The sequence below is a fragment of the Silurus aristotelis genome (assembly GCF_946808225.1).
Source record: "Silurus aristotelis genome assembly, chromosome: 14".
In the NCBI taxonomy this organism is placed as follows: domain Eukaryota; kingdom Metazoa; phylum Chordata; class Actinopteri; order Siluriformes; family Siluridae; genus Silurus; species Silurus aristotelis.
This window is the reverse complement of record NC_139587.1, coordinates 22,570,610-22,596,873: the sequence shown is the minus strand read 5'-3', so window position 1 is coordinate 22,596,873 and position 26,264 is coordinate 22,570,610. Positions and strand designations below refer to the sequence as shown.

The 26,264-nt window shown below is 36.9% G+C and overlaps 2 protein-coding genes across 3 annotated transcripts in view; both read right to left on the bottom strand.

The window, feature by feature from the left end:
* Positions 1 to 598: 598 nt before the first annotated feature.
* On the bottom strand, positions 599 to 7,510 carry tnnt2d (troponin T2d, cardiac). Its single transcript, XM_083560903.1, has 9 exons — positions 7,313 to 7,510; positions 7,170 to 7,227; positions 6,842 to 6,958; positions 3,677 to 3,754; positions 3,458 to 3,571; positions 2,095 to 2,207; positions 1,631 to 1,721; positions 1,467 to 1,504; positions 599 to 767 (listed from the first exon to the last, which is right to left on the bottom strand). Exons 1-9 carry the CDS (start codon positions 7,372 to 7,374, stop codon positions 731 to 733), a joined length of 708 nt encoding a protein of 235 aa, XP_083417029.1. The 5' UTR covers positions 7,375 to 7,510; the 3' UTR covers positions 599 to 730.
* A 1,207-nt stretch (positions 7,511 to 8,717) lies between these two features.
* The window catches only part of cald1b (caldesmon 1b), a 32,192-nt gene continuing 14,645 nt past the window's right edge, over positions 8,718 to 26,264 (bottom strand). For both annotated transcript variants that reach the window (XM_083560858.1, XM_083560859.1), the window contains exons 3-16: positions 26,029 to 26,172; positions 24,401 to 24,866; positions 23,539 to 24,231; positions 21,516 to 21,557; positions 21,316 to 21,383; positions 20,888 to 21,146; positions 20,496 to 20,633; positions 18,762 to 18,805; positions 18,590 to 18,665; positions 18,354 to 18,494; positions 17,855 to 18,259; positions 13,145 to 13,213; positions 11,888 to 11,921; positions 8,718 to 9,799 (exon numbers count right to left, since the gene is read on the bottom strand). In XM_083560858.1, coding sequence (XP_083416984.1) covers positions 9,786 to 9,799; positions 11,888 to 11,921; positions 13,145 to 13,213; positions 17,855 to 18,259; positions 18,354 to 18,494; positions 18,590 to 18,665; positions 18,762 to 18,805; positions 20,496 to 20,633; positions 20,888 to 21,146; positions 21,316 to 21,383; positions 21,516 to 21,557; positions 23,539 to 24,231; positions 24,401 to 24,866; positions 26,029 to 26,172 — 2,593 coding nt within the window. In that variant the 3' untranslated portion in view covers positions 8,718 to 9,785. The remainder of the gene's footprint in view (positions 9,800 to 11,887; positions 11,922 to 13,144; positions 13,214 to 17,854; positions 18,260 to 18,353; positions 18,495 to 18,589; positions 18,666 to 18,761; positions 18,806 to 20,495; positions 20,634 to 20,887; positions 21,147 to 21,315; positions 21,384 to 21,515; positions 21,558 to 23,538; positions 24,232 to 24,400; positions 24,867 to 26,028; positions 26,173 to 26,264) is intronic.

Below are 26,264 nucleotides of genomic sequence, written 5' to 3'. Positions count from 1 at the left end.
AGACACCCGGTCATAAGTATGGTATGGTGTTTTTTTGTTTTTTTTAAGCATCGTATTCCAAATTGAGTCCCAATTTGCTCTTATAATTCTCTACACACGTCTGGGAAGATGTTCCACTAGATTTTGGAGTGTGCTTGTGGACATTTGTGTTACAGCCACAGGGGTGTTAGTAGAGTAAGGTACTGATGTAGGTGAGGTGAGGAGGCCTGGGGTGCAGGCAGTGTTTCAATTCACCCCAAAGGTGTTCAGTGATGTGAGGTCAGGGCTCTATAGCAGGCCACTCAAGATCATCATCTCCAAACAATGTAAAGCATATCTTTTATATAGGTCTCATTGTGCAGAACACATGGTTTGCGTTTCCGAATTCACGTGAATGCAAATTTTTATTATAAGACATCCTATACAATTGTGTGCCAATATGGCAGGAAAGGTCAGGTGTCCACAAATTTTTGGCATTATACTATATTTATTGTAGTAAATTTATCTGACTCTTGTGTGTTACTTGTTCATGGATTGCTGCATCATGTGACTGATGGTCATTACATTTGGGGGCTTGTTTCTCCCCCCAAATATTTGTCCAGTGTTCTGACAAGTCAAGTTCAAACAAACTGCTTTATTTGTAAAGCCAAATTTAAACAAAGTTAAAGATTTAGTTGTTCTCTATTCAGTTGCATAATTTTTAATGATGTTCACAATCTTCGATCCATCCATCTTCGAACCATGAGCACTTCTACCTCCTCCTGCCAGCCTTGCCACGTCCTTTTGCGCTGCAGAAAGATAAAGAGAAGGAAGCAGTGCACAGAGAAGACAGGTGGTGTACAGTATTCACAGTGTCCTGCCAAATGCTGCTTCACGTCAAATCCAAGAAAAGTTTATGTTCAGTACATATCTGGTACAGGTAATGCTTGTGAATTCTCCGTTAGTGTCAAAATGCTGGCAGAAAACATTTGTTAGGTTTCTGAAAGTTTTGATTGGGTTCCTACAACAGCTCTAAGAGCAGTGGTTGCAATTCAAGGTATATGTTTCTATTAATGCATTCTTATGAATACATTTTTGTTTCCATAGAAACATGTTCACAGGACCTTGTATGGGACATGAACAGATAAAAAAAAAAAAAGTATAATTTTCAATGTGAAGCTTGCTACTTGTCACTATGGAGATGTTTGTTTCAAATACACTTCACTGCAGAACGAACTGTCCAGTTTAATATGATCCAGCTCCTTCTAGCAGGGGTAAGAACAACTCCTTATGTTGTAGTATGGCTTAGTTTAGGCTTAGGCTTATAAATGCAGCTGGATCACCACATCCTGGTGAATCTCTTCGCATTTTTGTAAGGAGTCTGCAGTGTAAGCTGTTCCTCTAAACATTTTCCAGCAAGTCTTCAGCAGTCTTTAAGTAAATTATCAACTGTTTATAGTGCTTTTGTTTTCAACTTAAAGTAGAGCTGAATAAAGCCCAACTCTTACCTCTGACTGTCCTGGACCCGAGCAAGGAGTAGAGTGATCTGCAAGGAAAAAAAGAAACACCAGTAAGCTGACAAAAAGGACAAGTCCCAGCTTTTCTCCATGCTGCAGGACTTTAACCAAAAGTTTCTCGATGGTTTCTTTAGTGTCGTCGTGTTTTCTCTTACATCATACTTCTGACGTTTGAGTTTCTCAGCCAGGTCAAACCTCTCAGCTTCCAGCTCCATCAACCACTGCCACAGCTCACTGGCTTTATCCCTACACACACACACCAATCACAAACACACACACACTAATCACACAGTGTTGGAATTAGAAGGAACAAACACCCTTTATTTGCATCTGTAAATGTAGCACCACATACTGTGTACTACTCTCTGCACAACTGCACTGTGAATGGCAACACCTGCTGCAGTGCTAAATCAAGCTCTTAGGACCAAAAGAGATTGAATAAAAATGGAATTTTAATGCATTTCCATTATAAAGATTGCAGCCTCATTTTTTAACACACAATTGTTCATTCTTTCCCCCTCCACAGAGAATATATTATTACAAATCATTACAGACCTCTCTTATTGAATGTATAAGTCTGGTTCTCAGTGAAACACATTTAGATTTATAGATATCGTACTTGAGTTTGTCCTCACTGAGATGATCAACGTTCAGAGGCTTCCGTCTGTCAGCCAAAGCCTTCTTCTTCTTCTCCCTCTCTGTCTGCTTTTTACCTCCTTTGCGAGCATCGGCCTGAAAGGCATTATAATACATACATGTATAAGACATATACTATATGGACAAAAGTTTCTGGACACCTGATACATTCTAAATTGTGTCCCCATTTGCTGTTATAATAATCTCCACTTTTCTGGGAAGATGTTCTACTACATTTTGGAGTGTTCTTGTGGAGATTTTGCTCATTCAGTCACAAGGGTTTTTAGTAAAGTCAGGTACTGATGTAGGATGAGGAGATCTGGGGTGCAGTCAGTTTTCCAGTTTATACTAAAGGTGTTGAGGTCAGAGCTCTATAGCAGGCCACTGAAGATCTTGCACCCTGACCTATGTAAAGCATATCTTCATGGAGCTGGCTTTGTGTCACCCAGATGAGGATGGGTTCCTTATAGAGTTCCTCAGGAAGTTTTTCCCTTGCAATAGTCACCATTGGCTTCCTTATTAGGGATCAACTTATTTTGAACGTTTTCCAACGTAAAAGTTATATTCGTAGTCTATTTAGTTCTGTAAAGCTGTTTTGGGACAATGTCCATTGTTAAAAGCCCTACACAAATAAATTTGAATTAAAATCAGAACAGGTTTGAGTCTCGTAGTTCAAGTGAAGGGAAATTGTTATGCTACAGCATTTCAAGACATCCTGTACAATTCTGTGCCTCCAACTGTGTGGTAGCAGTTTGGGAAAGAATCACATATGGCTGGAAAAAGGCAGGTGTCTGAATTCTTTTGCCCATAATATAGACATACAATCATTCATTATACATAAGTGTGTTGTTTATGCACATTATACGCGCACACATTTGTGCCACTTTTAGACACAGCAGGCATATTCCTTACATTTTTAGTCCAATCCACATAAATCATAGTGATGACAAACAAACATGGAATGAAATGCCCTTCAGACCACCGGAAAAACATGTGGAACTGCCCTGTATCCCCTTCTAGTAAGGAAAACATGATGCTGTGAAACTTCAGAGGTCTGGGACCACTTACCTCAACAAAGCAATTCCAGTTGTTAGTTGAATGCACGTCACATAGTCACACAATATAAACTTTAACTGAGTTGAAGATGAGTTTTAACCATTACCCCCGAAACTTCAAATAATTTTGAGAAATTATTTTTCTTATCTCACTACAGGAACATTGAAAATGTCATCTGTAATAATCCCTAATAAATTATACATGCGTATATAATGCTCCACTTTTACTCCACCCTGCTGAATTATTCCTTCAATGAATTTTGCAAACCCTCGGTACTCCAGTCCACTCACTCTCTGCTGAATGCTTCCATACTGATGGGTCTTGTTGGTCAGAACTTTCTTTTTCTTAGCATCATCATCTTGCTTCTTTCTCTGTTCCTCTTGCTCCTTTCTTTCTTTCTCCTCCTGCAAACAAACAACTCTTCAAATGCCATGTGCTGAGTTTATTTTATATGTTGAATTAGGATATATTTTCTCTCTTTAAAGCCTAAGTGCTCTGGAGTAACTTACAGCGAGTCTGGCCTGGCGTTCTTTTTCTCTCTCTGCTCGGATCCTCTGCTGCTCGGCCCTTTCTGTACGACGTTTGTCCTGATCACACACACACACACACACACACACACACACACACACACACACACACACACACACACGCACACACAATAAAATACAATACAATACAATACAATTACAGTGACAAATATAGTGTTAATAGAAATCAGAAATCAGAAACATTTTAGTTTATTAATACAAGTTTTTGTTTGGAGAATTCTGATCTCCATTACATTTACTCCATAACACCTCTCCATTCCAGCACTTCTAACCTTTCTCTCGCTCCTTTACATTCAAAACACTTCAAGCAGACTGGCATTAGCTTTAGCAATGGCATCTTACTGTCATGATTATGCTGAAATCAGCACCCTGACTACATTACCAATAAGCCCCTGCATGTCACATGGACTGTCGCACATTACTGTGAATTCACAACTGTTCTGGTTATCATTAATAAGCACTTATTAGCGCTTGTTCTGGGTTTTGTATGTCTAATTGTAAAGCTTTTGTATTTGACTTGTTTGCTGGTTTTGTAGGAGAGAACCATCCAAACTAGGGCCACAAGAGAAATATGGCCCATGGTGCCCTTTGGTTTGGCCTGCTATGCCATATATATATATATATATATATATATATATATATATATATATATATATATATATATATATATATATATATATATATATATATATATGAGGAAAAAAAAGGAAAAATAAAAATAAATAATTGATACAGATTTTTATTTCTAATTTAACTTTACCAAAAAAATAAGTGAAGTGAGTTTTGTTCTAATCTAATGTACATGTACTTCAAGGTGCAGGTACTATGTGCTTTGCAACAGAAAAACCCAGCTATTTATAGAGAGGTTGCAGTGGTGACACTGAAGTGTAACTGAAGTTAGTTGAAAAGCAGTAGGTTTAGTTTTCAGTCAGTAGCTGTTTTAAAAGAATTCATTTGTCATCATTATGGAACAAAATTTTTTTCTCAAAGTCTGGCGGTGAGAACATTTACCTCCATGCAACATTTATTTCAGCCCATCGCTCTCAATCAAGTTTAAATATTGGCCTTTTGTAGGAAGACGTTTTTGTACCCCTGTTTTACAGCATTGCTCATAGGTTGCCTGTTTTATATTCAGTGTTTTATAGTTGTTTTCTGCTTCACAATTTTGGTCGGATGTTTGTTACGCACAGTGAAATAGTTTCTTCGCATATCCCAGCAATGTAAGGAAGCTTGGGTCAGCCATGATACAGCACCCCTGGAGAAGAAAAGGTTGAGGGCTTTGCTCAAGGGCCCAAGAGTGGCAGCTTAAAGATACTGTGGCTTGAACCCCCGGTTTTTGTTCAGCAGTGAGCTACAACTTCCCCCTTAATTTACTCATTTTTAATAAAATCTGCACTTGCATCTGCCATCTTCTGATGATCATACATATGTGTCTAATACAGGAGTCTAGCTGTTCATCAGTTCTGGGTGCCCTTTGTTGTATTTTCTGTTTCATGATGCATCATATTTTTTCAAATGCTGAAAGGTCTAGACTGCAGGCAGGCCAGTTCAGCACTCCACTCAGTAAGTGATTTATCCTGGTCAGGTTGATAATGGGAGTCAATTTCAGGAAACAGAGGATGGAAGGCAGGAAAGTGCACCCGATGAGGCTCCAATCCATCAAAGAGATTAACACTAAGGTTTCCACATTGCTGGTTCTTTGTGTCCAATTACATGTGAAGCAGATCATCATTACAGCACATGGTTTGCACTATTGCAGGAATGTTACAGCTTAAGATTTAGATCCTGCTGAGTTCCTACTAAATTTTCAGCTCAGACAGTGTGTTAGGTAAAGAGTCTGTTTATATCCTAGAAGATTCCTGGTTCAGACTTTGTGCTCTAATAGGCACCTTATAGGACAAATCCGTTTAATATCAGAAAAATCTCAGAGGTTGCAAGGTATGGCATAACAGTCAGTGTTTGTTCCTATTAAAAAAACAAACAAACACTAAAAGACTCACAATTTTAAAGTGATGTTCAGTGTCCCATTGCATTGTAGCATAGTCATGGCAGTGGTGGTGCAAAATGCCCTCTTGGGTGCCATTACATTTTCGTAATAAAATTCCCTAATGGTGCTGTAATGTGTGAGAAAATGTGATGAAATGTCTCACATGTGAGTCTTTTCATCCTACCTATTAAAAGCATGATGTATTTCTCTTCAGGGTAAGCTTTCTGTGGAGTATATGTGATGTCATACACTAAAAGATTCTAAGTTAAAGCTTAAGCTGTAACTGAAGGTGCCCCCCACAGTAAAAAAACAACACATAAGCACACTATGGGGTAGAGAAAGTGTGATCAAGTGCTCACAATGTGCAAGAAAACTCTAGAATACATGATACAGTGCTCCAAAGGTTGACCCTAGATGGATACAGGATAAAAAAATGCCCTAAAGAGTACCCTTCCAGTGGAGACAATTAGTGTCCTCTACAGTATAGACATTTTTTTTTTAAAGTGCTTTAATTTGTATTGCCTACCTGTCTTATTGCAGTCATTTTTCTGTACAGTGTATCTAAAATTGTGCATTCGCATTACATATTAATGCACTGTAAAATGTTTGTGATAGATTTTAATAAATGTGCACAAGTTCATCGTGACATTTAGTGTAACTGTGCATAGTAGTGTAGTAGAAGTTATGCTGGCTCAGCTAGTGAGTGATCCATGGTGGTTGTCTTAACAAAAAAAAAGAATTTCATTACTGAGTAGCTTTTCTTTTAAAAGTGAGGAGGAGAGAGATCCACATAGACTAAAGCATTAAAGCTCTGCTGCATCACTCTCTGGGTAGGGATATATCCTGCTATCCTACAGAGGGCAGTCAAGCACCATTGTGGGTAATGTAGGAAAAAGTTAAGAAAGAAAGGTGCTTTATATTTGACAGGGCACAGGGTCAGGCATGTTACAGTGTGCCTGAAGCACAGCGGTTTAGGGGCCTTGCTCAAGGGCCAAAGAGTGGCAGCTTACTGATAATGGGGCTTGAACCTCAGACCTTACAATTGATTGATTTAAAGATTATTATGTAAATTTTAAGCTGTATTTTGTTTATTTAAGTCCCAAAAATATTATAAACCTGACAATATTATCAGCACTCACAATCCTGTTGACCAATGCGATGAGCTCCTCTTCCTCCTTCTTTCTCTGGATAAAGTGAGCCTCTATCAGGGCCTGCAACTCAGTGAGGTCCTTCTCCAAACGCTTACGGTGGATGTCCTAAAACACACACACACACACACACACACACACACACACACACACACACACACACACACACACACACACACACACACACACACACACACACACACTCAGAGCACCTGGTTTGGTACTTATTAGACTGATTTAGGATTTTTTTTTACCAAAAAACAAAAAAACAAATACAAATAAATAAATAAATAAATAAATAAATGAATTTCAATCTTACATCAAAATCGACTTTATCCCCTTCTGGAATTTTTGGTGCTTGAATATTTTGCATAAATCTAAAAAAAAAAAATTTATCGCATGAATCGAAGTATTGATGATTGGTTTACCTTGTATTTGATTTAAATGTACTAAGAAACTCACTTCGGTTTGAATTTTGAGTCGTCCACTGTATTTGTGCAGAAAGAAAATGTCATGAGAAACATGATATAAGTAGCTTGAGTTTATGCCAAGCATCTCTATGCCAGTTGTGCATGTGCTCACATGCAGGAGGCCTGGGCATCGGCTTTTATTGAAGAATAACGAGGCAAACGCCAAATATTTCACATGCAAACAATCTACTTGTTAACAACCAGAGCCAACAACCAAATAAGTGAAGTGGAACTGTACCTTCCTCCCTGTTTAAAAACAAACACAGAAACAATGGTCCTGTTATTTCTCTGGGAATGATGTACATATAAACTGTAAATCAAAATAACCAAAACAATATTAAATATTACATCTTAAATTACAATCTAAATTTCCATACAAAATAAATATGATACAAAACTAAAAAAAAAAAAAAAAAAAAAATTATATATATATATATATATATATATATATATATTAGAGTGGAACCCGGTTATGTCGATGTCCTAGGGGGTGAAATGCTCCCACAGCACAAAATGTTTATATATATATATATATATATGTATCTTATATCCTTTATTTAGCATTTTCTTTTTTTTTTTTTTGGCTGCAATTTAAAATGTTTTTAATTTAGTGGTATTATAAGTTCATAACATTTTTAAGAATTGTGCTACATTTTGTTAATTACTGATTTTTTTCTATTATTTAAAACCACTTTGCAAGGTCAATAGCACACATTTTGAAATAATTAAAAACAATCTAGTTAAAATGTGGGTTTTTTATTTATTTATTTATTTTTTATCAATGACAAAGAATTGATGCAAAAAGTGTTAAAGATTGAGCTACTTACTGCACCTCCTCCTCAATAATCTCATCAGTGTCTGCCATGTCAGTCTGCAATTCCTACCTTAAATACACAGGAATGACAAGATATAGTGCAAAGTCAAAATTACACAAACAACCTAATATCAATTCGAAAAGTGTTTACAATAATAAAATATGGCAAATAAAGAACAGCAAAAAACCCAACTGAGTTTACGTGTGAGTGAACAGAATATCTTATTTATCAGGAAATCAAGTCTTACCGAGGTTCCAGAGGAGAGTGTTTTTGAGACTGGTGGGCCACGCCGTCAAAGATAACACGCTGCACACCATGTGATCACGAAGCCTTACCACATTGGTGTATGCTGAAGGCCTTGGTCTATTGTTAGACAGCGCAGGACTTTCAAACACGAGTCAAAGAAATTCAAAAACCTCAAATTCTGCTTGTCTGACCTTTCCGTGTCTCTCGTTTGAAATCCTATCCATGAGAATGGTTAGGATTCACACGGCAGGTCTCCTCCATTATAGTCCTGAAGTTCAGATCTCAAGTGTAAAATGGCTGATATGACACAAATCAAATAAAGACAGAAGTTATATATATAGTTGAGAATTCAGTTTATTTGTTTACTCTTTGGTGAACATAAGAAGCCAGGACACTCAAGGACACTTTATATTATAATGATGAGCTGATGTAATAAGGCACAGATAAACCAAGATTGTACTTTGCAGTGAAACGTTTTAGATTGTGATTCTAAGAAATGCGAGCTGGTTTCTCTAAAAAAAAATGTACTAATAAAGATGTGCATACTCTATGAGTACAGAGAGACCAGAAAGCTGATAAACGATTTTTTTTAAAGAAAAGAAACAAAAAGAATTGTGGCTAATATGGCAGCATCATATTTAATACTGTGATTACTGTGAAGGCTACACTGTGCCTACAAGCTGATATAATAGATGTGCTCTGCCATGCAGTGACCTGTCAACAAAGCCAAACGCTAACTGGGTATCACTCTATCTATCTTTGCAGGTACAATCAGCATGAGATTCTGAAACAAAGCTCGTCTGCTTAAATGATTAGCGATTACCACTAAAGGTTTATGACAATATAGCAAGCAGCCCGATATTTTTGGTAACTGATTTTTCCAGATCACAAATATACCAATGTGAATGAACAAGCCGCAAAAATAAAATCCCAATTCTTAGGTATATGGTATATACTATATGTATAATGTATAGTCATCAATTAGTCATTTTAGTGGATTTCTCAAATAATCTTTAAAAACCATTCATCAAGGATGAACCCAGTACCATCTACATAACTATTTCCGAAGAATGTAATACAAGGACAGTTTTTCATTGTGGAAACCATAAAAGTCCTGAAAGTGAGAAACAATACAACAACCTGGTGGTCAAATGTCACGTGTAAATGCATGCAGTTAAAAAGTTAACAGAATAAAATCTAGATACAAGACGCATTAAATGACCAGGGGTGCAATGTATCTCAGAGACAGGCGTACATGTGCTTATGCTATTGTTATGACATTGTTCTTTGTAATTATTCCAAACATTATCATTTTTATTTTACTGGAGGACATTGAAGTATAAAAAGAATGCAGTATGCAGTATGTAGAATGCGGCGATCTTGTCTTGTCGTTTCCTTCGGTCTTTACTTTCTTGTACCTGCATGAACAAATAAAGTGGAAAATGTTACACACTTTATCAATCGTGTGTGCGATTACACACAGGTTAAGCAACCCAGCCACCTTGACATAGGGTTCATGACGTTCAGATGATTTTGTTGCTAGCCGTGAGGTCAGGGGTCACACAGGTCAATGCCAGTGTAATTAACAAAGCCCTAACTTAGCTTTAACTTAGGTATGGAGTGGACCAAGCTCGCGGTACTTATAGTGTGCGATGTTCATTCCAGTGGGCAGTTTACTGTTTTTCATTCAGTCACTGTGATCACAAACAAGGCTGTATTGCAACATTAGGACAGCTGCAGTGGGGAATGTGACGCGTCACTGGCTGCAGCAGGGATGCGCTGCTCCTTGTAGCACAAACATGCTCGACCTGCCACTGGCCTGCTATGTTCCATACAGGCCACAAGGCAAGGTCATGTCTGTAAATATAGAGCAGTGTGGCATTCGGAGCAGCACAGCAAGATTTACAGAGATGGGAGTGTGTGCTGTCTGTCAAAGATGCTCCACAGACTCTGTTGCTATCTGGCACAGGTGGATCTGATGCTCCAGATACGTTTTTAACATCACTGTAAAATTTATTACACCGTGTTTCTAAGACTTAATCCTTTAAAAATTAGTCTGAATTGCGTAGAATTCTTTCAACATTCTTTCCTGTTAAACCATTAAATCATCTCACTATCCTATTTACACATCAGCTTAAAATGTGAACAATTTTCCTACACACATTAGTTGGCTGTCCCTTTTTTTAATAATAATCATGGATGGTTTTCCGTCAATGGCTTTTATTTTCATGTCCGGATCTAAACTAGTGCATTGATATTTATACCGCTGATGAATATTTAGAATGCTATAGGATCCCTTGTCAACGATCTATTAAGCAAAGTGATACCCTTTTTAAGTATCTGTAGGCAAATAAAAACAAAAAAGAATTTAAATCAATAAAATGTATTCAATGAAAGGCATTAAAAAAAAACTGTCGATGTTGATTGATCTGAAGATTTCCATTCATTCAAATAATAGATATATGTTACTGCCCTCATTCCAATACATTACAGCTCCCTTTTTAACAGATCACTCTCTATGCTTGTAATAGCCTAATAATACACCCTAAAAAAATCATGTTATTTAACAAGGAAAACTTATAATCAGAGATACGAGGAATGCTTCAAGGAGAACTTAATATCATATTCTTTTTTTGATCTTCAACATGGTCAAAAGTAAAAGTACTTCAGACTGGTTTGTGACATCAGTTTTTTTTACTGCTGTTTTTCTGGCTTAATGAATTACTAATTGTGTTATAAAATTACATTAAACGCATATACAGTACAAATATTTATACTACTTGAAATACAAGAGAGAAGGTCAAACAGTCATCACTGAGTCAGTGATTTAGGATCATACGAGGGTCGTTCAAGTCAAACCGGGACTGTTAATGTTACAGGTATAAAAATGGATGCAAGCGTGGCGGTACTACACGCAGTAGTAAGTGGCAGGTGAGTCCTATTACTGATAGGAGGTGCACATGTCATGGGCAAGCCCAGAGACATTAATCAAGAAGGCAGACAACAGTGTTAGTGCATGCATGGAACAGCGCGTGGAGATCGTAGTGGTTCCCTAATGATAAAGTGATGCAGGCTGTTCAAGAATGGTTCAGGCATACTGATAAATAAGTGGTATAAGTGTATATATATAACTATATATAGTTGAGTGTGTCGAAAAATATATGCAGGTTCCACTCCTTGAAATGTATTTTATTTTATAAACCCAAAATTCTTGGTTTGACTTGAACGCCACTTATATTATAGGAAAATATAATATCTGCTATATTTATCAATGCATCTGGGGTTTTATATATATATTTTTTTATTATTTTGGGAGGTGCATGTGGTGAACCTGAATGTGCACCTTACATTGTACATTATATACATTTTCAATGAGGTAGATAGATACAAAAGATACACTTATAGGAACACAATTATTTACATTAGACAGGAAGTATGGTGTTTAGTACTATATACAGTGTATGAAACAAAATTAAACAACTTTTGAATATATATACTGTACTTACCATTTGTAAACGGTGTTGTCTTTAGTCCAAACACCTTGAATTATAAAAAAAAAAAAAAAAAAAAAAGTGTCATAATACACAAGCGAGAGTGTAACGAGATGCTTACGGTCACAACATTTTAATATATTCTTGTGACAATGCTCCACAAAGCACACGTTACACACTGAGAAGCGATGCTTGTGTAAAATAGTGCATGTGTGTGTGTGTGTGTGTGTGTGTGTGTGCACATGTTATAAAATGTTGATTTTATAAGGTATTTATAGATCCAGAGTCAAATAAAGATGCAGAAAGCCATAGCACAGCAGTAAGCCACTAACACTGCAATGTCATTATTCAGCATTTATTAAAGTACACTACATTGATAAAAGTTTGTGGACACCTGTTGATGAGATTCCTGTGTGCTTTTTAAACATCCTATTCCACATGTTTGTCCCCATTTGCTGTTAAAATAACCTTCACATTTCTGGGAGGATGTTCCGCTAGATTTCGGAGTTTTCTTATGGAGGTTTGTGCTCATTCAGCTACGAGGGTCTTAGTAAAGTCATGTACTGATGTAGGTGAGGTGAGGAGGCCTGGGGTGCAGTCAGTGTTCCAAATCTTTCCAAAAGTGATTAGAACCGTTGAGGACAGAGCTCTATAGCAGGCCACTTAAGATCGTGCATGCAACCAATGTAACCTTATCTTTATAGGGCTGGCTTTGTGCACAGGAACATTGTCATGCTGAAACAGGTTTGGGTCTCCTAGTTCGAGTGAAGGGAAAATGTAAGGCTACCGAATCCAAAGGCATTCTATAGAACTATGTATTTCGATCCTTGTGGTAAAGGGAAGAACCACATATGGCTGGAAAAGTCAGATGTCCTAATTATTTTGTCCATATAGTGTATAGTTCCATTACTTCTGTATACTTGTTTAATTTTACATATACTATATAAGTATACTATATGTGCTATATGCTAATGCTATAAAAAGAGCAGCTAGTAATGCTAACAGTTTACTGCAATCCAACCAACAATCAAAAACGGATATAAATTGAATAGATGCCGTGTTGCTTTCCACACTCCTGCAGTAAATACTTACAGGATTACCCTTTCTTCCAGGCTGTGTGTCAGTGATTTTGCTAAATGCATCAAATGGAATTAACATAAAAAAAAACTAAACAAAAAATAAGGCAGACAGAATTCAAAAATGGGTTCTCTATTTTTGTACATGACTGTGCATCATGCAACAGCATGTACACATGTGCACAGATGTGCTTACCTTGGAAGGGGTGGAACCCTTGGGTTCCCACAGGCCACGTGTTTTGGACACATCAGTAGGCTTCGGTTCCTACGGAGTACACGCAGTCACTTGTGTTTGTTTTTAAGGTGTGTCAGTAACAATTTACAATAAAGTTGCATACAATAATTAATTTTTACAATTCGACAATTCATACAAATTTCATAGTGGTGGAAAGAATACATGCGCCAAGAAATAATGAAAAGTATCTCATATCTCATAAGCTCATATTCCACTCACACATGACCCCAGTGACACCAACATTTACAGTGTATACAAAATTCAATAATATTGTATCATTCAATCACACATAAGCTTGGCGGATGCTAATAAAAGTAATTGTTATGACCAAAATTGTGTATGATAATCTGTGCTTTATGTCACAGGTGTAAATCTGATCACAATGCGTATTTAATTTCTATTTCTCATATATATTTTGAACTATAATATTACTTCATTCTTTAGGAAATAATGAGATGTAGTTACAGTGAGGAAAATAAGTATTTGAACACCCTGCTATTTTGCAAGTTCTCCCACTTAGAAATCATGGAGGGGTCTGAAATGGTCATCGTAGGTGCATGTCCACTGTGAGAGACATAATCTAAAAAAAAAAAATCCAGAAATCACAATGTATGATTTTTAAACTATTTATTTGTATGATACAGCTGCAAATAAGTATTTGAACACCTGAGAAAGTCAATGTTAATATTTGGTACAGTAGCCTTTGTTTGCAATTACAGAGGTCAAACGTGTCCTGTAGTTTTTCACCAGGTTTGCACACACTGCAGGAGGGATTTTGGCCCACTCCTCCACACAGATCTTCTCTAGATCAGTCAGGTTTCTGGCCTGTTGCTGAGAAACACTGAGTTTGAGCTCCCGCCAAAGATTATTAGGTTTAGGTCTGGAGACTGGCTAGGCCACGCCAGAACGTTGATATGCTTCTTACAGAGCCACTCCTTGGTTATCCTGGCTGTGTGCTTCGGGTCATTGTCATGTTGAAAGACCCAGCCTCGACCCATCTTCAATGCTCTAACTGAGGGAAGGAGGTTGTTCCCCAAAATCTCGCAATACATGACCCCGGTCATCCTCTCCTTAATACAGTGCAGTCGGCCTGTCCCATGTGCAGAAAACACCCCCAAAGCATGATGCTACCACCCCCATGCTTCACAGTAGGGATGGTGTCCTTGGGATGGTACTCATCATTCTTCTTCCTCCAAACACGTTTAGTGGAATTATGACACAAAAGTTCTATTTTGGTCTCATCTGACCCCATGACTTTCTCCCATGACTCCTCTGGATCATCCAAATGGTCATTGGCAAACTTAAGACGTGCCTGGACATGTGCTGGTTTAAGCAGGGGAACCTTCCATGCCATGCATGATTTCAAACCATGACGTCTTAGTGTATTACCAACAGTAACCTTGGAAACGGTGGTCCCAGCTCTTTTCAGGTCATTGACCAGCTCCTCCCGTGTAGTTCTGGGCTGATTTCTCACCTTCCTTAGGATCATTGAGACCCCACGAGGTGAGATCTTGCATGGAGCCCCAGTCCGAGGGAGATTGACAGTCATGTTTAGCTTCTTCCATTTTCTAATGATTGCTTGATTATTCACCAAGCTGCTTGGCAATTTCCCCGTAGCCCTTTCCAGCCTTGTGGAGGTGTGCAATTTTGTCTCTAGTGTCTTTGGACAGCTCTTTGGTCTTGGCCATGTTAGTAGTTGGATTCTTACTGATTGTATGGGGTGGACAGGTGTCTTTATGCAGCTAACGACCTCAAACAGGTGCATCTAATTTAGGATAATAAATGTAGTGGAGGTGGACATTTTAAAGGCAGACTAACAGGTCTTTGAGGGTCAGAATTCTAGCCGATAGACAGGTGTTCAAATACTTATTTGCAGCTGTATCATACAAATAAATAGTTAAAAAATCATATATTGTGATTTCTGGATTTTTTTTTTTAGATTATGTCTCTCACAGTGGACATGCACCTACGATGACAATTTCAGACCCCTCCATGATTTCTAAGTGGTAGAACTTGCAAAATAGCAGGGTGTTCAAATACTTATTTTCCTCACTGTATATTAACATCTTGCCAGGAACTGGGTTAGTTTAATATTATAATTCAGTTTCTAAAGATATAATAAATAATAATAATAAAATGTATAATAAACAATATATAATAAACACTTTTAAAAAATAAATAATAAATAAAATTACTCATTTAAATTCATAATCTAGATTTTTTTGTAAAAAAAAAAAAAAAAAAAAAGACCATGCAAGTCATGATATTAATTAGAAAAAATTATATGGCAAGATGTTAATATAACTACATCTCATTATTTCCTAAAGAATGAAGTAATATTATAGTTCAAAATATATATGAGAAATTATTTCCTAAAGTATTAAGGAGTAGTGCATCTAATTAGTGCATTAGTGCATTAGTGCAACCCTGGCTCTCTTCAAGCGACGATTTAAGACCTACCTCTTCCTGAAACACTTAAATTAGCACTTTCCAAGTTTGCTTTGTAGATTTCAAGAGTGATATTTATATTAAGTTTGTAATCTGGCGTACCAGTGTAGATTTATTCATTGCTAGAGACTCAAAGCACTTTTGTACGTCGCTCTGGGTAAGGGCGTCTGCTAAATGCTGCAAATGTAAATGTAAATGCATTCATTAATTCATCATAATTCATGATAAAAGCATTACTTATTTCATATTTAGTTTTTTTATTTGTATTTTCCACTGATCTGACAACAGTTTTACCTTCTCAGGTCTGACAGTTCCAGTGCAATGCAAGCATAAACCTCTAGAGGGCCCTGCTGCATAATGTAAACACAGCGTTTAAAAGTGAGCATGGGTTCGCATCAAGAGGACAACACATATTTATAAGCCATATGTGTTAAAAAAGCTTTATGGTTCCAATGACAGCAGATTAGCCGTAGCATTACCTGACACAGTTCCAAACGGCCTTTCAGTTCATGGAAATGATAGATAAATGTACACACTAGTCAAGTTGAGTAATAGCAGGGGTTATTTAAAAGGAATTTCTCCCTGGAGAGGATCAGTTATATATTTCGTTATGTAGTATGTTTTATGCAGGGAATTCAGAGTACATGGATCAGTTTAGACTGAAACTCCATAGAGACTGTCCTGTTGTAGACGTACTGTGGGTCGAAAGTGTGTCATGGTGATCAATGCTGTTGTGTAAGACTCCCATTAATTCTCATTAATTTAGGTAAGAGCATAAGTGCCTCTTCAGAATCGGTTGAGAGCAACTTAAAATAAATTGGACCCAAGTGCTAGGAAGGAAGACACTCCTAGGTGAAATGTTGGACTACAGAGCAGGGAAATATTCCAACTGCCTGAAACACACTATCATCAATCCTCATTTTAGTGCACTCTGGGCCTTCTCAGGTTTGAGGAAGAGAAAATGTACACCCACTTGTATCTTGTCTCAGAGGATGTCATCTATCATGTCCACCAGTTGGTGATACATCATACCCATGTTACATGTTTTTTTTTACATTTACATTTACATTTGCGGCTTTTAGCAGACGCCCTTATCCAGAGCGACGTACAAAAGTGCTTTAAATCTCTAGCAATGAATAAATCTACACTGGTACGCCAGATTACAAACTTAATATAAATATCACTCTTGAATTCTACAAAGCAAACTTGGAAAGTGCTAATTTTGCACTTTGAACACACACTTTGCACACACACATTCACACACCCTTGGTCGATTAAAAGTATCTTACATTTACATTTATGGAATTTTGGGAGACAACCCTGTCCAGAGCAACCTACAATTATTTCATTTATGCAACTGATCAGGCTATGGTTGAGGGCCTTGCTCAAGGGTCCAACAGTGGCAGCTTGATGAAGTTGGGATTAAAATTCACTACCTTTTCCTATGTTGCCTTTTGGATTGTCAAAGGCAGTGGTGGATGAAATAAACAAACCATGAGCTTGAGTTAAAGTAGAGCTACACTCGGTGAAATATGACTCCAGCAAAAAGTAAAAAGTGCTCCCTTTAAACTTGAGTAAAAAGTAAAAAAATACTGCCTTAAAATGTACTTAAGTATACGAAGTACTATGATTCATTAGAGCTATAACATCCTATTATTATTATTTTTCCAAAAGACTCAGATTATGTGAAAAGATTCTAATGTTCCTCTCAGCACACTGATCTACTGCATTAATAGAATGATATTAATGTGTTAAACACTGATTGATATCTATTACGATTATCATGAGCCCAAAATCTCTTTTTAACTACTTGAAACTACTACAAAATTACGCAAATAATTCCACGGGTGTTGTGAACAGTTCGAGTCAGGAGTTTTTTCCATTATTTATTCCTCTCAAAATGTTCTGCTTGCTGTTGAACCGACGCTCTCGATCCTGATTGGCGGCTTGCTTGACCGTTTTTTCCCCCACTCATAAATAAAAACAACGATAATGATGATTTCACAAAATGTAATTGAGTACAAAGTCAGATTTTTGAAAAGAGCTACCTAAGTGCAGTACCAAATTACATTTACTTCGTTACTGTCCAACACTGGTCAGAGTGAACCTGAACCCTCAAATAAATTTCACATAAAGCAAGGACAACGTGGAACTCATTACAGACCGATGCACCACCTGTAAAACTGAACAACCTATTAGATGAAAAAAAAAAGATCTACTCACAGGTTTGCCTCCTGGAGGTTTTCCAAATGCTGGAGCCTTCATCTCTGGAGTCTTTTTGTCAGTTGGTTTTGTTTCAGGGGTCTTTAAATCCAGTGGCTTTTTTTCAGTTGTTTTTGTCTCATTTGGTTTCAAGCTCTTTGTTTCAGGGGTCTTTGGTTCAGGCTTCTTTATCTCCGCCACTTTCAAGCCCTTTGTTTCCGGTGTCTTCGTCTCAGTCATCTTCGTCTCAGTCGTCTTCGTCTCAGTCGTCTTCGTCTCAGTCGTCTTCGTCTCAGCCGTCTTCGTCTCAGCTGGTTTCACACTTTTTGTTTCTGCTGGCTTTGTTTCAGAAGTCTTGGTTTCTGGAGTCTTGTTCTTCCAGCTGCTGATGCGACCTGACACTCCTGTGTTCAATCCAGCTGTTTCCTAAATACACAAGATTTCCTTATTATTTGCACTGACAAATCAACAGATGTTTGGCGTTATAAGTGCAGTATCAGATGCACACTGTGTCATGTACCTTGTTGACGATGGAAGGACTGGCAGGTCCTGGAGCATCTGGGTTCTGAACATTACCTTTCTCCCACATGCTCTTGATGCTGCGCATTCCCTCTGGAACAGGAAGGTCTTTAGGAGACTTCGGGGACTTCACATCCTTTGTCTGGACAATGAACAAGTGAGGCACAAGAATGATAAATCGAGATTCTACAATGTCTTTCATAAACTGTAGGCATGTGTTAAAGTTTTTACTGGTACCTGAACAGCTGAGGTGTATTGCTCCAGCCTGTTACCGATCTTACACACCAATGGAGTGTGTGGTGCTTTTATAGTTCTAAGTGTATAAAAAGCGAAATGGTCAGAGATTAAATATCATTGTCTCTAGGGTCTATTCAGCAATTCATTTATAATGTTACATGATATAACTTACGTTTTTTGGGCTGACTTGTTTAGAAATTCCGCCTTTTCACCAATCTGTACAAACCAGTGAGAAATACACAACATTTTCATTTTGCATAGTTACTAAACTTTTAATCCTGTATTCAATTAAACCCTAATGGACCCGTTTTAATGTTTCCTTTTTTGTCAATGTCCAAACTCATGTCGTAAAACTGAATGTATAATCAGATTTAATATCCAATACATGGCAAATGAATACTCCGATATTTTTTATTTACATTGAAAATTGCATTGAAAATGGTGTCTGGTAAATTCTTGATTCTAATTGGTCAGAATGTGTTGATTCATTTATACATCAAAGTTTTAATTACTCAGCTACTCACATTCACTATAATCTGTCTAATAATAAAACGTAACAAAAAATGTATAGTCTTTGATATGCCCGAAGGAGTCTCCAGTATCAGTAACAGCAACACTAATTTTTCCCACTATGAGAGAGTCTTCAGGACAGAAAAGTTCCATTTTTTATGCAGAACAGCATGACTGTTCTTTTGAGAAGGAAAAGACAGTCCAGTGGGGGCAGGAACATTTTATTCCATTATGTACTACAAACTTTTGTAGTAAATAAAGGAATGAAATGCTTCAGACAATGCTCTTATTAGAAAATAATCAACGTCATTTGCATAATAATTCACGTCAGGCTGCACACATACAGCAATGGTGTAAAGTATTTATGCAAATGTACTTTGTTACTGTGCTTAAATAATCTTTTTGCCTACTTATTACAGATATAAGCTTTTACTATCTACTCAACTACATTTATGATTCAATATATTCAATTTACTCCACTATATTTTAATTGACACCGACAGTTGCAAATTTTGCACCTCTGCTGAAGATATCATTAAGTCTAAACCAGGTCACCAGCCTTTTTGAAACTAAGAGCTACTTCTTGGGTACCATTAATGTGAAGGGCTACCAGTTTGATACACACAGTTTTCAGTTTGATCTGAAATAACAAATTTTTTTCAATTCACCTTTTATTATATGTTATTATTAATAATTAATGATATTTATCTATGTGAAGACACTGATCATCTTAATAATTTCTCATAATAAGTATCAACAATGATTAACAAAGTAGGAAACAGCTATTTTTAGAAAAGGCCCGCGGGCTACTCATGTGGTCCTTGCGGCCACCACGTTGGTGACCCCTGGTCTAAACACCTTGCTGCCTGCAAGCGACTTTTTACACTGCTGGCCCTTAATTTCATTTCGTAAAGAGCTCGAGTGTATTGAAGATCCCTTTTTGAAAGATTGCTTTGTTACTTTGTCTTTTTTAAACTTGTTTGTTCTTTGTTTCATTCTAGCATGTTGAAGAGGCTGTTGTGTTGATGGTTAATGCAGTGTTGAGGTGTACAATTTGATTTGTTGAGGACTTGTGCATCTTTGTACCTACGGTTAGTATGAGTCAAATATTCAAGTACTGTTCAAATCAGATACTCTTAAGACTTTTACTCAAGTCATATTTGAATTAGTGGATTTTTAAGTTTCGCAGTACAGATACAGTAAAGCATCGATACTTTGATACTTATCTAAGTTTTGCAGTAATGTATCTATATTTTTACTGAAGTATGATTTTCAGGTACTCTTTACACCTCTAAAGTCTACACAGTCAATGAGTATTTTTCTATAATAGCCCATAACCAAGTCTTTTAATCCTTGTATAAATGACTAATATTATTTTTAGAAGATTTCAGCCCACCTTTGTTGCGGCTCCTTTTGCAGACAGACATTTAAACGGCAACTTGCCGTCTGCAGCAAACTCTTCTTTCTGCTTTTTCTTCTCAGCTGCCTCGGCCCTCCTGCGCTCAATTTCTTCCTTCATCTTCTGCCTCTCTTGCTGCAAAAAAAAAAAAGAAGAGACAGCTCTGTTTACTGTACATGCTTAATGCCAAATTCTTTTTTAGCATTAATCTTAGATTCTGTGTTTTGTCTACATTGAATCTGATTGACATTTAATTAAACTATTGATATTGGTTCACTTGGACATTTTTTAGCTACACTTAGGTTTATTAAGATGTTAGTCGCAATGCCTACCACAGGACATTGATGTTTTTCTGTGTTTTTTTCACAACAAGTCTCGACAGAATATACCTCTTCCTTCGCCTTCTTTTCTGCTTGCTCCAGTTTTTTCTGCTTCTCCTCTTCTTCCAAGACCTTCCTCCTCTCCTCTCTCTTCTTCTTCAGTTCCTCGAGCTCAGCCTCAGCCATCTGTTGTTTCTGCTTCATCTTCTCGAACTCTTCGCTGTCCGTCTCATTCCTCCGGCGCTTCAGTTCCGCCAACTTCCGCTCTGCCTCCTGCTTTGCCACAGGGTCCAGCTTTTCTAACTGAGTTGAGCGCAGTCCCACTTGACTAAACACACACACATTTGAAGGCAAGTAACACTTTGAATAAGCATATCAGACTAGCTACTAAACGTTCACGAGATGTTCAGGAGATTCTAATATTCTGATATTCAGTAAACTACGGCATAATCTCAATTTTTTTACATTATAGCACAACATAAGTCAGTGACCTATACCCGAATGGCTTTTCTGGTTTCTTGATTTTAGGGGTGTCCTCTTCATTCTGCTGCTTCACTGATTCTTTCTGCTCAAATTATATTACAGCAAAACACATGTTTACAATAAAGAATCTGCAATTAATAATTTGACACATCATTGTACATGAGGATGATTATTTAAAAATAGCATTCGATCATTCCAACCACATACGACTTACTTTGTCACGCAAAAAGAACGGTTTAGGCTTTTCCTCCACAACCTGCAAGTAAAAAATAAAACTATTATAATGTGATGCACGGTTTTTACTAATAATGCACATGAATGTACTGAATCCAGTCAGGAATTGGCAAACCATTTTAGGTTTAATGTCCTTAAATGGCCTTTTAGTTTTGAGAAATATTTAACTGAATATTACTTCACTAATAACAAATTATACCAGCATACTTTAGCAGCAAGATAGCAAACAAACAGAAAGATAGCATTCACGTAAAAGCATTCTTAAAGGAAAAATCCACCATATCAGGACTCATAATTAATATTTTATATATGAACTAAAGTTTTTGGACACCTGATCATTTTCACTCCACATTTAGTCCCCATTTGCTTTTATAGTAACTTCCACTTTTCTGGGAAGATGTTCAACTAGCTTTTGGAGTGTGCTTGTAGACCTTTGTGTTAATTAGCCACAAGGGTGCTACAAAAGTCATGTTCTGATGCAGGCCTGGGGTGAAGACAGTTTTCCAATTCATCCCAAAGGTGTTCAGTGGGTTGAGGTCAGAGCTCTATAGCAGGCCATTCGAGATCTTCTACTCCAAACCATGTAAAACATATCTTCATAGAGCTGGCTTTGTGCACAGGGGCAATGTCATAATGGAACAGGTTTGAGTTTTTAAGTGTGAGTGAATGGAAATTCTAATTATACTGCATCAAGTGTACAAACTTTGTAGTTTGGGCAAGAACCACATATGTTTGGGAAAAGTCAGGTGTCCCAATACTCTTGTTCTTAATGTGTATCATCTTTAATTGGAAAATGAGAAATGATTTATTTTACAATTGACAATTCTATATTAGTTTTTAAAACTTCAGTTTACTGTTATCTGTTGTCTCTTTGGTTACTAGCTTCCTTTACCCATTCCCCATACTTATATTACTATAATCTCAGCTACTTAATGATATTGGTGCCAGAGGCTTTAATACTATACTTTATTTCTGTCTAAGGTAACAGGTGTAGCCGCATTTTAATCCCTCAGTCCTTCTTATCAAACAGATCTTCTACTTTTATGTTAATAGCAGTCTGAACATCACTACACTCATCATCTTGTAGAAAGTAAAAAACTACAAAGTCCAGATTAAAACTAATCATTTCTCATAAATACAATATTCAATTATCCTGACACATTAACTGTTATAGCTAACCTCTAACAAAAATACAATAACCAACACAATATCACCCAAATAGCTACTTGCATCACAAATATTCCCATATAAAGATTTTACTGTGTTTCAGGGTGGATTGTTTCCTTTAACACAGGGGTCTCCAAACTTTTTTTTCTGTGAGGACCACATAATTGTTTCTTTCTTTAATGGGGGGCCGGGTCAATCTGCAACAGAAAATAACATGGGCCGGAGAGACTACTAGTATTATTGTGGAGATTTTATTATTATTTTTAAATGTATTTATTATGCCTCCAAATGCTAGCTCAATTAATTTTTTTTTTGTTATGCACCGTACAGACATATGAGCATTGTTTTTCAAGAAATATATAGCCTAAAACAGCATTATTACTATTATAATAATAATATATCATATTCATTGCTATTGAAATCAACACATTAGTTAAATATGCATATGCATATGGTTGGTGGGTGAATTAAACAAATAATTAGACTAAGTTGAAAACTAAGGGAAATTTTAGGTTGAAAGCCAAACTTTATTATCAAAAACAGATATGATATGAGTAAAACATATTTTTAAAATGTAATTCTCATAATATTTCTTGGGCTTTGTTCCAAACAAAGGTCTGTTCCAAATGTGGGGACGGGTCGTAGTTTGGGGACCCCTGCTTTAACAAATGTAGGTAAAGTAGGTAGGTAAAGTGAAGAAAGTGGGTAAATCTGTGAAGCTGTCTCAATAACAGAATTGTGACCACACAATATATAAATCACATGAGACAGGTGACATGGCTGTGTCTGTAATCTGCAGAGAAAACCTGAAGAAACCTGAGCTGGAAGGTGAATACCTCCTTTGGTTTGACTTCAATTTTAGCTTTGGAAGTTTCGTCTTCCTCCTTCTTCCATTTCGGTTTTTCTTCCACCTCCTTCTTCACAATTGGTTGTTTCTCTTCAATCTTTTTCGGTGGAACTGCTTTCTCTTCTACCTTAACTATCACAAAAGGCTTCTCCTCAGCTTGTTTCTTTGGAAGTTCAACCTTCACCTCTATTTGCCTTTTTTCTAATACTTGTGTTTTTTCTTCTTCTTGCCTCACTTTATCCACCATCCTTGTTTTTTCCTTTACTTTCTCCACCTCTTTCTTTTCTGCTGGAGGCTCAGGTGTTTCTTTCTGAGGTTCCTCTATTTGGTTCTTCTCCACTGAAGGCTGAAGGCTTTCTTTTGCAGGTTTCTCCACTTCCTTGTTCTCTAAAGCAGGTTCAGCCTCAACAGGTAATACTTTAGCAGCAAGAGTTTCTGATGGAGCCTCTAACCTTTTTACCTCCTCTACAGGCTTTTCTTCTTCCTCCTTCTTTATTTCAGGTTCCTCACTGACAGCTGCCTCAATCTTCTCTTCTTCTCGCGGAGGTTCAAATTGACTCTCTTCCTTTAATAAATGTTCATCTTTAGTCTCTTTCTTTGCTACATCTGTACTGTCTAAACCCATATCTGTTCTCTCTTCAGCCACAGTGTTTGTACTGACAGATTGATCTTCACCCTTTTCCTATAAAATATAGCAAATCATTTATTCATAATGCTTCCAATGCTTCTAATTTTCATTAAAAATAACTTCAGTTAGCACAACCATACCAGAAAATCCATGACATATTTATTATTTATGTTCCCACTTCAGGCAAATCTAAAACACCATAAAAATACTTTGAGGAAATAACCTGTTCTCTGAGGTAGGATCTCCAGGGCTTCTCTGCTTCCTCTTCTTCCTCTTTCTTCTCCACTATGTCTTCTTGTTTCTCGTTCGGTTCCTTCGAAGCTGCTTCGGGCACAGGTTCCTGGTTCTCCTGAACCTCCACCTTAGACTCCTCTTCATTCTCATCTTTTTTCTTATCTTCCTTCTCTGTCCAGGAGTTGGTCTCTGAGGACGGAACCTCATTTTTGAATGTTTTTTCTTCTGCATCCCTGAGATGACTCCTGCGGCTTGGCCTGTCCTCGCTGCTGGTGGTGGTGACACTGGCTTCTTCATCAATGATAGTGGGGTCAAACTCCTTTTGTCTCTCCAGGGCTTCCCTCATTCTCCTCTGTCTGCGCTCCTCACGCTTGGCCAGCCGTTCCAGAAGAGCCTGATCATCATCGCTAACGGCTGGAGCAGTAATCAGTGCTGATGAACCTGTGTCTGAAACACTGGGAAAGAGATGTGATTATGAACATAATGGAATATACATTAACCAGTCATGTAGCAGCACCGCAACGTATAAACATACAGATACACACGTCAAGTGCTTCAGTTATTGTTCACATTATACATCAGAATGAAGAAAAAGTTACTTTGACTGTGACATGTCTGGTTAGTTGCATTTCTGTTCATCAGGAACATCTTGCTGATAAGAGGTCAGAGGAGAATGGGCAAATTTATGTAAGCTCATAAAAAGATTACTTTGTACAACCACAGTGAGAAGAAAAGTATCTCAGAAGACACAACACACTGTATAAGTTCCTTTTTTTGTAGAGATGTCTGAGGCACATTGCACTGAAATGGCCTGCATCTACATTCTCACATACAGTATATGTGTGCTGAAAGCATGCTCATTAGTGGGGGTGGTAGAAAGTTATAAAAAAAATTAGATTTTTTTTTTATAAACAGGCAGATGATCAAAATGTTTGGGCAAAATTCATAAACGTAATCCATTCAAAAGTTGGGAATTGAGCAAACAACAATACAAGGGCAAATCTGCAGATGAGAAATATGGAAAAAAAATGAAATCGTAAAACTTGGAAACCCTAAACATAATATGAACCCTAAACAAATATGAAAATCTGTATGTAATTTTCCAGTAATAAAATTGTATTTAACAATTGAATTTGTGACAATTAAATTGATTACTTAATTTAATTAAAATAATAAAAAAGTGTTTTGCATTTACTTGATGTATTCTATCAAATTTTTTATAGAATATTATAAAATATAATTTAATATTAAAAAAATATAATGTAAACTGTTGATGTTCACAAATGTTAATAATAATAAACTGTGTTAATAAAAAACGACAAGCAATTTAATGTTTTGCATTTCTTCCCGTCAGACTGCACTGAAACAGAACTGAACTTTGAATTAAAAACCGAGGTACGTACCAAACTGTGAATTTGAACATTGGAACCAATAACACGACGGGATTAAGTCATTTATAGATAGATAGATAGATAGATAGATAGATAGATAGATAGATAGATAGATAGATAGATAGATAGATAGATAATCACTGTTAAACTACTGTAAGATTAATCTGTACCTGTTAGCATTGTTATATGATATTGTTCCTGTTAGCATTGCACTATGAGACTGTACCTGTCAGTGCTGTTGTATTCTTTGGCAGTGTTGCTGATCTCCTCATTCTCCATGTTGCGCAGTCTTTCCTGTCTTGCTCGTCTTCTTCTTTCTCGAGCAGCTTCTTCATCATCATCATCATCATCGGGTTTTAGGTGGCTCATTCTAAACAGACAGTAAGATCCATTTAGGTAATTTTTTAAAAATATATAAAATGAAAAATGAGTTATACATAACAATGACATAACAATGACCTG

Coding starts and splice junctions, on each gene's coding strand:
- tnnt2d (XM_083560903.1), bottom strand. CDS start 7,374: ATGTTTCTCATGACATTTTCTTTCTGCACAAATACAGTGGACGACTCA. Junction 3,755..6,841: donor TCGCATTGGTCAACAGGATT/GTGAGTGCTGAT, acceptor GTGTGTGATCAG/GACAAACGTCGTACAGAAAG. Junction 1,722..2,094: donor CTCAGTGAGGACAAACTCAA/GTACGATATCTA, acceptor GTGTGTGTGTAG/GGATAAAGCCAGTGAGCTGT.